This window comes from Paraphaeosphaeria sporulosa (genome assembly GCF_001642045.1).
Source record: "Paraphaeosphaeria sporulosa strain AP3s5-JAC2a unplaced genomic scaffold CC84scaffold_8, whole genome shotgun sequence".
Classification (NCBI taxonomy): domain Eukaryota; kingdom Fungi; phylum Ascomycota; class Dothideomycetes; order Pleosporales; family Didymosphaeriaceae; genus Paraphaeosphaeria; species Paraphaeosphaeria sporulosa.
Window position 1 is genome coordinate 1,084,711 of NW_017253367.1, and position 16,640 is coordinate 1,101,350.

The 16,640-nt window shown below is 53.3% G+C and overlaps 7 protein-coding genes across 7 annotated transcripts; 2 read left to right on the plus strand and 5 right to left on the minus strand.

The window, feature by feature from the left end:
- Nucleotides 1–126: 126 nt before the first annotated feature.
- CC84DRAFT_1151105 (STAG-domain-containing protein) lies at nt 127–4,169 on the minus strand. The gene is made up of 3 exons (XM_018176726.1): nt 3,675–4,169; nt 3,412–3,620; nt 127–3,365 (listed from the first exon to the last, which is right to left on the minus strand). Exons 1-3 carry the CDS (start codon nt 4,090–4,092, stop codon nt 471–473), a joined length of 3,522 nt encoding a protein of 1,173 aa, XP_018033291.1. The 5' UTR covers nt 4,093–4,169; the 3' UTR covers nt 127–470.
- Nucleotides 4,170–4,280: 111 nt separating this feature from the next.
- Nucleotides 4,281–4,576, minus strand: CC84DRAFT_1166713 (uncharacterized protein). Its single transcript, XM_018179033.1, has one exon. It carries the CDS (start codon nt 4,508–4,510, stop codon nt 4,334–4,336), a length of 177 nt encoding a protein of 58 aa, XP_018033292.1. The 5' UTR covers nt 4,511–4,576; the 3' UTR covers nt 4,281–4,333.
- A 49-nt stretch (nt 4,577–4,625) lies between these two features.
- Nucleotides 4,626–5,799, minus strand: CC84DRAFT_1151107 (NAD(P)-binding protein; the record flags this gene model as incomplete). Its single annotated transcript, XM_018176727.1, has 2 exons — nt 5,633–5,799; nt 4,626–5,573 (listed from the first exon to the last, which is right to left on the minus strand). The coding sequence occupies exons 1-2, from the start codon at nt 5,699–5,701 to the stop codon at nt 4,626–4,628; spliced, it is 1,017 nt and encodes a 338-aa protein (XP_018033293.1). The 5' UTR covers nt 5,702–5,799.
- Nucleotides 5,800–5,899: 100 nt separating this feature from the next.
- Nucleotides 5,900–8,851, minus strand: CC84DRAFT_1261591 (Cullin-domain-containing protein). Its single transcript, XM_018185079.1, has 4 exons — nt 8,173–8,851; nt 7,005–8,115; nt 6,532–6,954; nt 5,900–6,478 (listed from the first exon to the last, which is right to left on the minus strand). Exons 1-4 carry the CDS (start codon nt 8,824–8,826, stop codon nt 6,057–6,059), a joined length of 2,610 nt encoding a protein of 869 aa, XP_018033294.1. The 5' UTR covers nt 8,827–8,851; the 3' UTR covers nt 5,900–6,056.
- An 863-nt stretch (nt 8,852–9,714) lies between these two features.
- CC84DRAFT_1207729 (uncharacterized protein) lies at nt 9,715–12,116 on the minus strand. Its single transcript, XM_018182117.1, has 3 exons — nt 10,730–12,116; nt 10,284–10,683; nt 9,715–10,231 (listed from the first exon to the last, which is right to left on the minus strand). The coding sequence occupies exons 1-3, from the start codon at nt 11,925–11,927 to the stop codon at nt 9,877–9,879; spliced, it is 1,953 nt and encodes a 650-aa protein (XP_018033295.1). The 5' UTR covers nt 11,928–12,116; the 3' UTR covers nt 9,715–9,876.
- Nucleotides 12,117–12,327: 211 nt separating this feature from the next.
- On the plus strand, nt 12,328–14,114 carry CC84DRAFT_1096963 (ARM repeat-containing protein; the record flags this gene model as incomplete). Its single annotated transcript, XM_018174692.1, has 3 exons — nt 12,328–12,558; nt 12,637–13,146; nt 13,200–14,114. 3 exons carry the CDS (start codon nt 12,328–12,330, stop codon nt 14,112–14,114), a joined length of 1,656 nt encoding a protein of 551 aa, XP_018033296.1.
- Nucleotides 14,115–14,791: 677 nt separating this feature from the next.
- On the plus strand, nt 14,792–16,553 carry CC84DRAFT_1151116 (N-terminal nucleophile aminohydrolase). The gene is made up of 4 exons (XM_018176728.1): nt 14,792–15,102; nt 15,149–15,244; nt 15,296–16,046; nt 16,093–16,553. Exons 1-4 carry the CDS (start codon nt 15,088–15,090, stop codon nt 16,359–16,361), a joined length of 1,131 nt encoding a protein of 376 aa, XP_018033297.1. The 5' UTR covers nt 14,792–15,087; the 3' UTR covers nt 16,362–16,553.
- The last annotated feature ends 87 nt before the right edge of the window (nt 16,554–16,640 follow it).

Sequence of the window (16,640 nt, forward strand, 5' to 3'; positions counted from 1 at the left end):
CGAGGGCACTGAGTGACTAACGAACCAATGTGAGGACGTGTTCTTGGTTCCTAGCCACATAGAAAACTGTAATGCGTGACCCTGCATTTTTGCGGCGGATACCTAGTGCGAGATGCCGACTTCACTGCAACTTCCTCTTCATTTGCCCAAGTGAAGCTTGAGATAACGCAGATGATCGCCCCAACAGCTATAGAGGCACACGACACCAGTGCAGAATGAACAGCACGCATACACTTCAAACATCCACAACCATACACACACTATCTCTGAAACAAGCCCTCACAACAATTCCCTTCCCAGTCCTGAACGCCCTCATGACCCCGCAGAACGCCATACACAGAGGTATACCGACACAACCACACAGCCCTCTTGAACAATTATGCGCACGAAAGAAACACCACAGGAGCAGAAACAAGCAAGCACACCCACAAAAGCCGGATTCGTCCTCTGCTCATACAACGCGGAATGCACTAATCACCCAGCACACTCTCCCTCTCCACATCCCCATTCGCGCTCTCCGCATCGCCGTTGATCCGTCCTTCTGCCTCCGCTCCCGCCTCTGCATCCGCATCAGGCATCTCGTCATCCTCAATCGGATCGTCCTGCACTTCCTCATCTTCACTGTCATCTTCTACAACGATAGTCTTGCTCTTGGCAGCCTTCGCCAACTCCTTTGCCGCCGGGGCTTTCTTCCCGCCCTTGCCCTTGACTTGCTTGCTAATGTCGAGATGACCGACGACTTCCTTCCAACTGGGCGTCAGCTTGGCCTTGTTGCGCTCTAGACGCGTGCGCACAGTCTTCTCATTGTCGGCATCGAGAGAGCCGACTTGGACGCTGTGCACGACGCGGCTGCCGAAGGTGCAGAGGCGCTCTTCGGCAAGCAAAGCGCGGATTTGCTTCTGGTTCTGGATTTGCTCGTCGTCGCCTTCGTCGTCGCTACTCTCGGGATCCTCATCATCGTCCATCGGGTCGTCGTCGACGTCTGGGCCTTCGAGGCGCTTGCGGAGACGCTTTGCAAGATTGTTCTCCAGGCCGGTCAGAATCTGTAGAAGCAATCGCACGGTCTTGCCGTCAATCTCCTGGCATAAGGCTTCCCAGTCGTCGTTTTCATTAGACGCGCGACCATTTGGTTTCTTTGCACTCTTGCTGGCTTTCGCTTGTATAGCCTTCAGTGCTCGGAACAGATTGTACAAATCAAGCAAGAGGTCAGCTGCTTCGACTCTAAGCTCGTCTGCACCCTTCCTACTTTCGATTATCCGCATAAGTGCAGTAATGCAGACATCTCGTCGCTCTGCTACCATCGTAAGCTCATCGTCAGGTATCCGTGTGCCTGCCTCAATGCGTGTCGAAAAATTCCTGCACTTCCAGAGGAAATATGGAAGCATCAACAACATGGTGTGGCGAACCAGAGCATTCTCGGCTTCATCAACTTCGGCGTCCACGCCATCCACAGGTACACCTCGCTCGAGAATCTCCAGTAGGGCCGAAATTGGTGGGGTGTCTAGTTGAGCAACTTTCTTATTCTTCGTCCTTGCCTTTGTCGGTGCCGGTACTTGGTCCAAGACTCCGGGCTCTGACGCTTTTGCAAGCTCCGACATTTTCAACACGATGTTGGAGATGCCGGCAAGAATGTTCTGTTCCACACTCCCACGAGCGGAGAGATCTCGCCCTCGTCGCAATGCGTCGAATGTTCCGGAGAGGTCATCCCATAGAGATTGGGTCTTGCTATCGACAAGCTCCCGGAGCTCGTCATTGCCTAAAGCGTGAAGAATCGAGGTAATTGCTTCACCGAGAACGCGTTCGCTATTGTGGGTGAGGAACTGTTTGTTGATATCGTCCAGTAGCGCTGTCAGAGCAGTGTTCTGCCGTAATTCCTGGAAAACATCCAAATTGAGCTCGCGCTCGAGACGCAGGCACAATGAAGCAGCTTCTGGCAGCGCACCAAATTTCTTGAGCAGTTCCGGTATGAGAGTCGTCAGCCTTTTCGCCGTGTCTTCTTGCTCGATCTGGTCTTGATTGCGCTGCGCCTTTGTCCTCTTTTTGTCTTTTTGTGTCTCGGCTAGTCGTTGTAGTCGTATCCGGACAGATGCATTTAAAATATCGAGCAGCGCGGTTTCCTCATGCTCTTCCAGCTTACAATTCCGTCGCAGCAGAGACTCGGCATCGTCGCCCGCAACATCAGTAGAGGTCTGCGAGTGATCGTAAAGGAGATAGCCTGCCAACACTTCCCAAGACCGGACCTCGGGGATTGCATCATACAGCGCCTGAGCAGCGAGAGAGAAACGCGACTCTATTCCCGCAGCGACCAGACCCAGCTCCGCACCATAAGGGGTGACGCGCTCGATCTGCGAAGGAAGCCCAGTATCTTCATCGTAAGAAAGTAGTTGCTCGACAAGACACTTCATCTTTAGCCATTCGAGCCTGGGGTTTTTGTATTCGTCGTCATCTGGCTCGGCAAGCGCCTCGTCAAGCGCTTCCTGTCCACCCATATCATCTATTTGAACTTCGTAGGCTGCGTTCACATTCTCGGCAAAGAAGCCAACAACAGCCTTCCGGACTTTCGGTTCCGAGTCAAAGATGAGCTTGCCTACAGTATCGATATCGTCAGGCTCCAAAAATCCGGCTTCACGTAGTATGTCAAGCAGCTCAACTGCGCTAGCCCGGATGTTGGTGTGCGCGTCGCGAGTTGCTATTTCGACTATACGAGCCCTAAAGCGTTCAGTGAAAGTCTTCAAACCAGCAAGCTTGTCCTTGTCATGGTACAGGTTTGCAAGCTGCTTGAGAACCTCGGCGCGAGTGCCCTCGTTAGTATCCGAAAGTATCCAGCCTAGATATCGCAGATGTTGTCCGTCGAAGAATTTGTCAGGATATGTCATGATCCAATCTGCCAGCGCCTCGCAACACTCAACCCGGATCTTAGGGTCCACATCGCGGTATCGGTGGACGTAGACCGTATCGAACCAATCCGTAATGAGGGCCTTCACATGCTCGAGCTTTTGATTAAGCTCCTCCACTTCTTGGTCAATTGTGGCCAAGCGCGACTTGTTTGCCCGCGCCTTTTTCGATTCGGTTTCCTTCTGTCGCATCATCTTTGCTGTGCTCTCTGCGATGTCGCTTGCGATTCGAGTTAATCCTGAGGTAACGCCTAGCGCCGCCACTGTGCTGGTATGACGAAAAGGGCGGTTGGTGGCGGAAGTCATGGTGCAGATCCACACCTGTATATTCTCCATGAGTTGGTTCTCCTCGTACATGAGGCCAGTCTGTGCGATTGTTTGAGTCAAGGCGACAAAGAAGCCGTGTAGCGCGTTTCGGAAAGCAGCAGCGCCTCTGGCCTTTGATATGAGTGGGTAGTCGGTTACTTGTTCCTGCAGTCTGTCAGAAAAGCGTGTGCCGCGCTTCCATCGCACGTACCGCGTTGTATTCATCTTGAAGATCACCCAGCCTATGTGGGCAGTTGTCTGGGTCGGCGATATCCTCCTCATCGATTTGAACGTGGCATCCTGCTGCCCGAATGACAAGATTGACGATTTCCGCCACAGCCTTTGCCTCGTGTTCGTGAAATCGGCTGATCCATTGCGCCGCGACGTCGTTCAGGCGCGTTCCGCGCGCAAATATCTCAGCTATCGCAGTGTGAACATCCACGTCATACACGGGAGTCTAGCCCAATATCTTACCATATAGGCCGTCAGCATCCTGCTCGACTAGCGCGCTCTTGCGAAGGGCCGCCTTCCGTGGTCGCGCTGCCTTCTTCTTCGCGCCCGTCGCGGGGCGAATTGCAAGACCCGTAATTTCGCCATTGGTTTTGGGTTTCTTCTGTGGAGGCTTCCTTGCGGATGTCGCGCTCTTCTTCTTTCTGCTCTGTTTCCGGCGCTCTTTCAGTTCTTCTTCGTCTGAGATGCTCTCTGAGTCCTCTTCTTCGGACGAAGGCGTGTTACTGTCAACATCGCTATCGTTTCCATCACCACGCTTCCTCTTCGCACTTCCGGTAGGGGAGTATAGCTGACGCTGGGTGGGCACGCGTCCGGATTTGCGCCGCGACGGCGCGGAGGATGTAATGTCGGCAGCACTGGGTGACGCGACCTCTGCGCTCATTGTGGCTGCGCGAAAAGGGTTGAGGTAAGGCCGGCGCGAATGCGCGTCGCAAATAAATTATGAGGGGATGATGTTGATGTTACGCGTTGGGCGGGGACCAGTAGACGCGACTTTGCCTGTGCGTCTTGTGCCAAGACTTTTCCTGTACATCATTGCCCCATGCTTCGTGCGACTGAGCGCCCGCTCTACGTCGCGTTGCATGGCATCTCATGGTTACAACTATCGGATTGTAGTGCGTTATTCATTGAAGACATAAATGCCCTAGTCGCGACTTTCTTGTGTTGCAGCCGCCACTTACGGATGAGGCAAGGCACGTTGCTCCTGTCCCCGCCCAAATGTAAGGAGCCGAAAGCACAACGCCCTTGGACGGTAATCGATCAATGCGGAGTCTAATCGAGATCGAGTTCAATTGTCTCATTGAACGAAATCGGTGTATCAGGATACTTGGTGGGGCTTGAGCGATGATAAATCTTTCGGGCTGAAGTAACTATCTTTTCTAGCGAAATGGAAGCATACCTACACGTGAGCTCATCTCAGCTCTTCTCCCTCTCCTCCATTTTCACAGCCTGCTCCACAAAGTCCCTTACCGTATCCCGGAACCGCCTATACCTGACCCTCAGCACCCTCCCCGCCGTCTCTCCATCCAAGTCATAGCTATCATCCACCTCCTGCTCCCCCTTCGCGACCCTCCCCCTGCCCCACTCAAACTCCTCCTCCACGACCGTCTTCACCAGCCCATACGAAAACTTCTCCCCACTGGCCACCACAAACCTCTTCTCGCCTGCCTCAAGCCTGCATAGCGCCTCCACATGCGCAACCGCCAAATCCCTCACATCAACCCAAAACGGCACACGAGCGACAGGCATCTCCCTCCCGCTCGCGACCGCCCACAGCATCGCATTGCTCTCGTTCAGATCAGCGAGGCGCTCAACAGGGTGCGCTATCGGCCCAAACGTCATCGGCGGACAAAGTGTCACCACGTCAAATCCGGGCTTGCGCTCCCTCACAAACTCCCATGCTGCCAGCTCCGCAAACTTCTTCGACCCGCGGTACGCGACCACAGCACTCGTCTCCTTCGCCACGGCCTCCTCGTACGTCAGTGGATTCCAGTCCTCCGCCGTGTATGTGAAACGCGGCGGCGGCCTCCGCCCTACATCCAGCACTGCCGCAAAACTACTTGTGATAACGACCCTCTTTATTGTCTTTTCTTGCGCAGCGGCTTCCAGTACGGCTCTTACTCCCGCGATGGCGGGTTTAACGAGCTCCTTCTCGTTGTCGGTGGTGGCATAGGTGAAGGGGCTGGCGACGTGGATGATGCCGTCGACGCCTTGGACGGCGTCTGTGAAGGAAGCCAAGGTAGCGAAATCGGGTACTTGTACGATGTCGAGCTGCGCGGCATACTGCGGGCGCGATATCTTCATGAGCTCGCCTTTGGGGAGGGAGCGTGTTGCGGCGCGGACGCGATGGCCGCGGCGCAGAAGCTGCGGTGGTATGAATTAGTGGTCTTCATACAAGTGCTATAGTAATTGCATGAATTTACTTCGTCGACTACATGTGCGCCAATAAAGCCTGTTGCGCCGGTGACGAGGATGTAGAGTGGGGTTGGCATGGTGGGGTTATGCCTCCTTTCCGTCCTGCGCTGTGAGCGACGTGAAGTGTTATACCTGTTTTGTCTAAAGAGATATGGAAAAATGTCGTCGGGAAGAGAAAGACCGAGGTTTGCAGTTACAACACTTGGGACTGGTCGTAGCATGCACGTACAGGGATGGCTGCATGCCATACGCTGCTGTCAAACGCCAATTGGCTACTGTGATGGATCCTGGACCAGCTCGAAGACGAATATATGTATTCCAGCGGTAGTGACGTAGTCGCTTGTTCCTCGCCTACGTATAGTATACTAACAACACCTTCGATCCCATACCCATTACAGTATGGAGACCTTGCAGTTGTCTTGCTGCACGAGCTTAGGCGATATAAGCGTACATCCCGTCGTCCTCCCTCTCCAAGAATTCCTTCTCGATCAGGCGATCGATATTCTTCTTGATGCCTGACACATCCAGAGTTCCTCTATTCCTGGTCACCCTGATGGTTTCTGCCACTAGCTCGCTGTGGGTGATTCTCTTCCTCGCCTTCAATATGCGCACGATAGCGGCCTGCGTCTCGTAGTTGCGGTCCGCTGCAACGCGTTCGTGTGTCTCTTTGTTCTCTGCAGCGGTCTCCTTGAGCTGAACGGTGTTGATCTTTATCCGGTACTTCGGATCAGTAAAGTTAGCATTGAGAGTAAACGTATCGGTTTCGTTGATCTCGCGGCCTTTCGGGTGTTTAGTCAGTGGCCTCAATTTCGCACAAGCGAGCGATTGGAGCGTCCGATTGAGTTCCGGTGGTGCTACACAAGGTTTAGAACAATCGAAGCAGCGAAGCGACTGTACAAAGACTTACGTAATCCAGTGGCTTCCTTGAGGTACTCGTAGTTCAAGTGTTCATCAACTGGCAAGCCATTGAACAGCAAGAGAACGATCGCCTGAAAACTAGAGACGACCAACTCCTTGTTGCCCTTGGGAAATTTAGCTTTGACTTGACAATGAGCAAGCGCATGCTTCCAATCTAGTTTTCGGCCAGAGTGTTTCGCTTTGTAGTGCGTCTCAAATTTGTCAATCTCCGATTTAATTTGCCGCGGGATAATGACAGGCACTGTAGGGTAAGTTGGCCATGAGGAGGCTGAGAGCACATTGACGTTGAGATCGATCGCGTGCTTCTCATTCCGCTCCTCCGAAATCATCTTGTAGGAAGACATTTCTTCGCGAGACAGCTCGATGTCCTTGAACATCTGCTCTAGGTTGGCCGTGAAGCCAGCACCGCATTCTGACGCCATGTTAGCACTGGTATAGCAGCGAACAGCTTAGGATATTTACCAGTCTTTAATCGTGATAGCATGCTCCTCTCAGCATCGGCACTGGCACTTCGGCCCATCAACAACCGACGGGCAAGGTCCTTCTTGTAGAAAGCTTCGAAGACCGCTTTGCCGTGTACGAATCGGAAAAGATCGAGGACCTGGTCAAGCTGATTGTTGACTTCAGTGTCTTCGTCAAAAACCACGTCCTCGTTGTCTTCTTCACCATCCACATCCACAGCCTTTTCAGTCTTTCTGCTCAACTGCGCAGGAATGGCCTTGGCTCCGCCTCTCAGCAACATATCCACATATTTTGCGATCATCTCTCCAGGCTTAGAGTTATCTGTATTCCACGTTCCACTGGACTTCTTGGTTTTGTTCATGAAAGCCTCAAACGATTCGCGCAGGCCTTGTCCCAGGGCCGAGCTGCGATGGAATGATGATTTCCAGATGGCGTCTAGCTGGCGCTTCATTGTTAGAAGCTTCACTACCATGCCATCCTGATCTTTTTCATCGAAGACAATAGCAGTACCGGTGTCCTCTATCCATTTCATGAACGCCGATCGCAAGTTTACGCCCAACTTGCGTCGCTCAAGAAGGGTGTACAGGCGCTGAAGGTCTTCCACTGCGTTATCCTCGAGTAGGTCCGCGAAGTCGTCTTGGTTGGTGAGCCTCGCCTCTTTTCGTGAGATGATATGGTCCTCCAACAAAGTCAAAAGGTCGCGCTTGGTTGATCCGTCTAACCGGAAGATCTCCACTCGTGCGATTTCGCGCTTCATGAGCGACAGCGCACTCTTGACGTAAGCAGGGAGGCTTAGCTCCAAACTTTCCCTGTCCGCCCACTCCTTAACAAAAGTCTGGCTAAATTCGAGCATGCGCGGTTCGAAGTAATGGGTGTAGACCTGCATATCATGGAACATGTCGACAGCCTGAGAAAACGTCTTCCGGTCGAGATCTTCGCCCGCTCGATCGATCGCGATGAGATCGCATGCGCCGTCTACAATGCGGGAATTGAGCTTCGGATGCTCGAAAATATTGGTGCGAAACAGCTTGACGGTGATGTCGCGGAGTGATTCTTGCTTGGGCAGCAGAAATGACCGGTCGAGGTAGCAGAAGATCCAGTCCACGTATTTCTGCGCAAAGTTAGCTCATCCTCCTGCGCCGGCCCACACAAGTCAGTCGCGACATACCAGTTGTTCGTTCCAATCTGCCCAAGCCTGCTGCGTCGCCCTCAATACATCGATGTTCTGCCTCTCCAACTTCTCTTCGACTCGCTGCTTCAAGGGTCCATTCACATGCGTTTTGCACTTTAGCACCAGTCTTTTCTTCGCTTCCACGGCCATTCCCTGGCGACAGATATTTTCGACGCCTCGGTAGAGCTCCTCGAGGCTGAAGTTGATCTTGCCCTGCTGGAAGATCGTGTCCAACGCGGCATCCACCTTTTGCCATGTTTGGTCGAGGAACGCCTTGGGGTCGACACTTCGCGTCGGCCTGAAGTTCTTAACCAGCAGTTTCTTCGGTCCATTATTTGCGCTCAAGTTGGGCGTCGCCTTCCGAATGCCCGTCATTCGCGCGGGGCTGTTGTCTGGGCTCGAGCCTAGGTCGATGACCTCGGGCTCGCCCCGCTTGCTCGGGAAGTGGTACATGTTGGCGGTGCTCATAGCCTTCTCTGGGGTCGTGCTAACTGCAACTGGGGAGCTGCCGAGCTTGGGGCGCTTCGACGAAGGCGAGAGGGGAGCTGAGCCGGAGACGTTTGGCTTGTGCTGCGAGGTGAACAGCTCTTTGATGGTCCGGCCCGAGTGCTTGCGTTTCTTGTCGGCCTGGGTTGCCGCCGCTGAGGACATTGGAAGGTGGGGAACTGGTGACGATGCGACTTGGACGCAGCTTCGTCGTCGGAGGTGCGGCGATAGCGGATAACGCTAGATACCGGTATACCAGGGTCAGCCGGAGCTTAGACCTACACGTCAATGATATCAATACGCCAAAGACAATATACGAGTTTCAAAGTAACAGACATCAACCCAGCTTTTGGAAACCCAAGCGATTCGTGATCGTAGCGGGAGCTGCTGAAAGACACTGCCTGCCTCGCCCAACAATGAATCACAGCAGCACTTTTAATGTCTTGGCATTCACTTGCATTATGCAGCCTCGACAAGCTAGCACGCACGACAACGATAGCAGCCAGATCGCACCATCATCTGGCGACCAAGCTTTAGATGGCGAAAGGCGCAGCATCGCATCGCTGTATCAGGTAATTTAGTACTTCAGTATTTCTCCACAACTGGTGTCCCAGTATAATGGGTTCTGGACTATGATGCAGCACAACTCTTGCATCGCATCTCACAGAGGTAGCCTTCGTGGAATGGTTCGATCGGCGAGGACAATATGGACCGTGATCGCGGACCATGATAATTTGCAAAGAGGACGAGCAAGGCAGAGACGTAGGAATGCAGGTCAGAAGATGCTAGTGCAAAGAGTTCAGAGATGTGGAATAGGTATCGTTGTTTCCCCATCGGCCAAACTACTAGTGGCCGACACTAGGAATGAGAATCCACCCTATCATAAATATCCACGATACTTCATGATAGTTACATACGGGTACGAAGACAAATAGAGCACGTGAACACAGGACAAGTGGGTGCCTATGTCATAACTTTCTGTGACATGCACTGTGATACCTAGGCAGCTGGCAAATGTGGGGCTCAGCACAAGGAAAGCATGGTCGAACACAGAGCGAATTTAGGAATCTTTGATAGTACACGATCAATGGTATCTAAAGCCCGCATCGAAGAAACCATTCTTAAGCGCCCTGGAATGTTTAAATCGCTTACAGTGACCCAACTCCAAAAAGACTGCACAAAATCCTTAATTCAAAAAGCCATTCAAAAAGCCATTCAAGGACCTTTGATGATGGTGTTGTGCGGGCTCCATGCCCGTTTCCATGTCTCTGGGTTTCCAAGGATATCCACTGCACGCTTGCCTTCTTCGGACTCCGGATCGCTCAACTCCTTGATCAGGGTCTTAATCTCGTCATCTGTATATGGCAGGCCTTTGTCGTTGACGGGAACGCCGTACTCCTCAACGCAACACTCAAAGGGCATGTTGCTCAGAGCCAAAGTCTCATCTCCTACGGGCAATGGCAGGTTGATTCCCTTCTCTTTGAGCGCGAGCTTGCGTTCATGCAGGTTCCCCCAAAGAAGGAACAACTTCTGCTCCAGTTCACAAAGCTTGGAAGGATGCGCAATTAGACTGTGGTAGAATAAGTATAGTGGTAAAGTATACCAGTGAGGCGCAAACTTACTCGACAGGCTCCATCTTCAGGAGACATTGAGCTCGCGGGGTATCAATAGTGAGAGGGAAGCGGATGGGTGTCGTGCCCGCAGGCGCATCTGCGTCCTCCACCAAAAGGAAGAAGTGCCAAGCGAATCTGACAGGTGGCAAACCATGCTCTGAGAACTGCGAATATCCATCCGAGGATATCGAGATCGATGGCTGACTGTTAGCTGGAGCATTTGTGAGGCGGGTGAAATTCTCGAGCTTGAAAGGGTAGTGGTCGACAACTCGCAGATGCGTTCGGTATCTCGAATTGACAAAGGGCAATAACAGTTCTCCCTCAGTCTCTGGTACAGTAGTCTTAAGCCATGGGTTGTTCACGATCTCGTCGACTGTGGAGATGCCAACGTCTTTGTCTCCGGTGCAGACTAGAAGTCATAAGTATTGTGTCGTGAAGCCAACACAGGCACTCACTGTTCTGGTTAAGTCCTTTGACGACAGTCTCGGCTGCGTCAGCTTTCTCCTGTGGCCCCGTTTGCACTTGCTCCCTGTGCAAGCGCATTTTTTCTTTCCTAGCGCGCTTCTTCTGATGTGAGGCTATCGCTGAAGGCTTTTTAGGCACGTTCGTAGGCTCATCTTGAGCAATTCGATTTGTAGCGCACTTTCTTTCATACTCTTCTTTTCGTTCCTTGAGAGCACTAAGCTGTGCCGGATGAGTTAATTTCCGGACACAGATCTTTTCGGGATACTGGGGATCGGCATGCATAGCGCCTTCCAGCTTGTTCATGGCTGAGAGTTTTGTTCGGACATTCTGAAGGTAGACGAAGTCCCCTTCTTTGAGTTCACGAGCCTTCCCAGCATGAGGTTCGTAGGTGCGGATCGCTATTGTCATTTGCCCGAATGGGCCAGGCCAGGGCTTTCTAGAGCTACCCCCACCAAAGACATCACAATCAGTCGTTTCCTCGTATAGGAAAAGTTCCGTGTTCGTAGTGTAATCAGTAACATAAAGGTCCACGGAGTCGGATGTTCCCCAGAACGTCTTGACCACTTCACCGATGAGATCGTAGAATACACCAAACGTCCATGAGCTGAGAGGGTGCTGCCGCTTGGTTTTCTTGAAATTTGCCCTATTTGATCCGATTGACGCCAGGAACATGGCTCCGGGGTTTTGTAACTCCTGCAGAAGCGGAGCTGCTGCCGCCTTCATATTGATGACAGCCGTCTGGTCGGCAGGACTCGCGGGTTTGCTACCAAGCATGCATGTGCAGAGGAGATTTGAGGTGCCTCCGACGTAATAGGCCTGACCGTACTGTGGCTCTGGTATGCTCTTAGCAGGGAAGAATAGTGCTTCTGATCGTCGCTCTGAACAGTTGACAAGGGTCTTCTTCGCCGGCGTCCCAAGGATCTCCACCTTCATGCCTCGCAGAATAGCCACATCACCAGGAGCGCCACTTGGTAGATGCTCGATGTTTCCGCGCTTAAGAATGCATGCTACGCTGTCTTTATCATCACCAGGGAACTTGTCCTTGATCGTGAAATTAAGTATGTAGTCTCCGCCGGCTTTGTTGACCTGGTTAGGCGCTTGAATATTGGAAATTGCGCCTATAAAGCAGCTATCATCCTGACACTGCAGGACATCGCGGATAGGGAGGAAGCGGCTGGGCTGAGCCATTATCTGGAACTGGTTAGCGCGCAGGTAGACGCGAGCGAGCAAGCCTCAGGCATGCACATGTGCTCGATGCGACTTGGGTCGTGAAGTGCGTCCTCAATCCTGCCAGATCAAGTTCGCGCGGGCATCGGTTCACGTCAAGCTATAGTAAGCACGAAAATGGAGAAGAGGGTCGTGCGAACGATGTGTCGAGACTGTGAGTGATGTTGGGAGCACAAGACGCGACGAGCGATGGTCAGTGCCAAGCGCGTAGCCCGAAGCGGCGTTAGTCGATGTTGCCGCTTCCGCCTTTTCACGTCCCCTGTGCCCCACGACAATATAATCCCCCCTCCAAACAAAAGGCCTGTCGCCCACCACACTCTCTCACCGCCGCCAACCACAGCCCTGTTGACAGCACCACACTATGGCCGACAAATACATCCCCGAGCACCGTCGCACGACGTTCAAGGCCAAGAGCGCTTTCAAGCCTGACGAGCTCCGCCGCCGCCGCGAGGAGCAGCAGGTCGAGATCCGCAAGGCGAAGCGTGAAGAGAACCTCGCAAAGCGACGAGGTATCGCCGGCCGCGACCAGCCCGGCGCTTCGCTCGGCGCCGCCCCCGACAGCGACGATGAGGGCACCAATATCGAGGGCCAGGTACGTTTACCCCTCCTGCACCTGCCCCGCGTGCACGTTGCGCGACTTTGTATCGCCTGTAGCTAACGCATGTGACAGTTGAACGAGGAGCTGCCGCAGATGGTTAAGGGTGTCTTCTCCGAGCAGATTGACGAGCAAATCCAAGCCACCACCAAGTTCCGGAAGCTTCTGTCCAAGGAGCGCAACCCTCCCATCGAGCGGGTCATTGAGACCGGCGTCGTGAGCCGGTTCGTCGAGTTTCTCCGGTCGCCGCACACCCTCGTCCAGTTTGAGGCAGCATGGGCACTCACCAACATTGCCTCTGGTTCTGCCCAGCAGACGCAGGTTGTCATCGAGGCCGGCGCCGTTCCTATCTTCGTCGAGCTTCTCAGCAGCCATGAGCCGGATGTTCGAGAGCAGGCTGTTTGGGCGCTTGGAAACATCGCCGGTGACAGCCCCCCTTGCCGTGACTTTGTCCTCCAGGCTGGCGCTCTCCGCCCGCTTATCAACCTCCTCGGTGACAGCCGCAAGCTTAGCATGCTGAGGAACGCTACGTGGACGCTAAGCAACTTCTGCCGTGGAAAGACGCCCCAGCCCGACTGGCAGACCGTTAGTGCACCTCCCTCAAAGACACAGTATCATTGCTGACCTGAGCTGAGCAGATCGCTCCCGCGCTTCCCGTTCTTGCTAAGTTGGTCTACTCTCTCGATGATGAGGTCCTCATCGACGCGTGCTGGGCTATCTCATACCTTTCCGATGGCGCAAACGACAAGATCCAGGCTGTCATCGAGGCTGGCATTCCCCGTCGTCTTGTAGAGCTGCTGATGCACGCCTCTACCTCCGTGCAAACCCCCGCGCTCCGATCTGTCGGTAACATTGTCACTGGCGACGACGTGCAGACTCAAGTCATCATCAACTGCGGCGCACTTCCTGCCCTTTTGTCTCTCCTCAGCTCCACTAAGGATGGTATCCGGAAAGAGGCTTGCTGGACTATCTCTAACATCACCGCTGGAAATTCGACTCAGATCCAGGCGGTCATTGACGCAAACATCATCAAGCCGCTCATACATCTCCTCCAGAACGGCGACTTCAAGACCCGCAAGGAGGCTTGCTGGGCTATCTCCAACGCCACATCCGGCGGTCTCCAAAGGCCCGCTCAAATTCGCTTCCTCGTTGAGATGGGCTGCATCAAGCCGTTGTGCGACCTGCTCGCATGCCCTGACAACAAGATTATCCAGGTGGCTCTCGATGGCCTTGAGAACATCTTAAAGGTCGGTGAGATGGACAAGGAGTCTGGCAACGAAGCTGGCGAGCCGATCAATCGTTATGCTCTCTTCATCGAAGAAGTCGGCGGTATGGAGAAGATTCACGACTGCCAGAACAACGCCAACGAGGAGATCTACATGAAGGCGTACAACATCATCGAAAAGTACTTTTCCGATGAAGACGGCGACGCTGAAAACATGGAGGGTGCCGGTCCCCAGGTCACCCAGGACGGTCACTTCGGTTTCGGGCAGCCGCAAGCACAGCAGCAGCAGAACTTCAACTTCGCCAACGGCGGTGACATGGAGATGTGAGCGGCGAGCGTATGACTCGGACCTTCAAAAGTATTTCCCTCTTGCTGCAGCCACGTCAGATCTGTGCCCACGAACTGCAGCCCGAAAGCTCCCTCCAGCTTGCCCTACCCTTGGATTGCAACATCCAGCAAGGCCTTCCTACACTGTTTAATATACGACACGCTTCCACAATCCTTCCGTCTATATGGGACAGAGTATTCCTTTTCCGACGGATTTAGTCACACCCGAGATTCCCAGCGGCCGACCCCCTTGTTATGTTAAAGCCATGAAGCATCGTATGATACACCGTCTTGTAGCCCCCTGGATTTAACCCGCATCATATCCCCGGCGTTCTCAGTTTGCTTTTGCGAGTTCCACTCCCCTGTTTTTGTACGGCCTATGGGTGGTTGGGTGGGTGGAAGGACGGTGACGTGCAACACGATGCGGTGGGATGATGAGCCTTATTTGAGCACAGAGAGTTCGGCGGCTGATGTCCTGCTTGCCTGTATTCCATCCATACATGGCCAATAGCTCAATGCAATTTACTGTTCAAACAATCATGTCCATCGTGACCCTTGTTTTGCGTGATGCGGGCCGGCCGCACCCTGTACGAGTAAGCCCTGCAAGCCCCGCATTGGCGCGATGCGTCATCGTGCTTGGCGCAGAGTACCCCACGATAACGTGAACCATACGGGGCACTCCGCGTGGGGGCTTTTAAATCTTGTCTCGGGCGTTGTCTGATAGCAGCCCTTAGACTGCTGTACACGTTGCTGTCTCCATCTGGAGGCACGGTTCCCTGCATAGAAAGTTCGCTCGCGGATGGACTGGCTCGCCATATGTCTCTCGAATGGCGCGATCTCACCGCCTTGACTCACCGCATGGCCATTCGCGACAACATTCCTACAGCAACCGTGAACAAAACTCCTAGACGCGGCATTAGTCACCCATTCTTGGATCCACGCTCTTTTGAGCTTCGCATCGCTAGAGTGACATTATGTGTAGATTCATGGTACGCACTATAACGTACGTTGCGGAAACAGCGCTCACAAAAGCAGGTATACAAGGGCAAGGATGAGATTCTCCTCTCGGAGCTCATTCTCAACCCAACTCATTCAATTCTCACACAGTCCTTTGACTCGCGCCTGCGCCTTGTAAGCTATTCCGCTCCGGAAGCCCAAACGCGCGGCCCTAATGTACCACAGGATACGCGCCGCCCGCATAACGGCGATGGCTTCGGCATTGGCTACTACACCTCACCCTCCCTAGGCCCCGAGCCCTGCGTGTTCACCTCCACGATTCCAGCATGGAACTGCATCAACCTCTCGCGTATCGCGTCCAAGACTACATCCAGCCTGATCTTTGCACACGTCCGCGCCACCACCGAGGGCAACCTGAGCGATCAGAACTGCCACCCGTTCTCATACAAGCGGCTGATGTTCATGCACAATGGGGGCATCGGTTCATTCAAGCGCATCAAGATGAAGCTTGCCATGTCGCTCAACGAGCGTTGGTTCACATTGGTGCAGGGCTCGACAGACTCGGAGTGGGCCTTTGCGCTGTTCCTGGATTGTCTTGACAAGGCCGGCCATGACCCGGATACAGATGCTGGATTCGGGCACTCAGTGCTGAGAAAGGGTATTTTAAGGACTATCGAGCGGATTAATGCGCTGATCAAAGAGGTAGTGGACCGGGACCTCGTGGGTGAAGAGGATAGCAGGAGTCTCTTAAACTTCGCGGTCACAGACGGAGAAAGCGTAGTATGTTCGCGCTATGTGAGTTCGCGGACGGATGAGGCAGCAAGCCTATTCTGGAGCAGTGGTACAAGCTGGAAGGAGTCGAGCGCATCGACTAAACCGTCTGCTGAGCCAGGGCAGAAGGACTATGTTATGGAGCGTCGGGACAAGGGCTCCGACATTGTGCTCGTTGCGAGTGAGCCTTTGACATTTGAAAGAGGTATGTCACATTCTCTCAAGCATGGCGATTTGACTAATTTCTGAAGACAACTGGGTCACTGTCCCGACCAATTCCACCGTAACCATTCACAAGCAGACCGTCATGATACATCCCATTATCGACGACTTTTACTCTCCAAATCCCGCACATACTCGGTCTGCTGGGTTCGCCCAAGCTAAAGGACAGACTATTACGGGCCCTGATAAAGTTGTTTTACAGGAGCGCGTGAACGGCGAGGGGAGTGGCAATGGGAGTCCGGATCCCAGGAGCAAGGAGGTGATCAGAGAGGCTATAAGTAGGCTATCGGTGGGTTAGAGGTGTTGGAGAAAGACGTACTTTCGCAGAGCCCCGCAATGACATCAGCGCTCTCACTACGACAGGTCTTTTATATTTGAAATGCGGTTGAGGGAAAGCTGTATGAACAGAGCCCGCCATTGCTTTCGCATCAAGTATGGGACTGTCATTAGCCGTGTATTTGAGACTGCCCATAGTCAAGACCAAGGCAAGAACAGTTCTCTCAAACACGTGAAAACCCTTGATGATATTAGCCTGTGCACCTTCTCAAATTCATGATTTCCCTCCCTCATACGTACC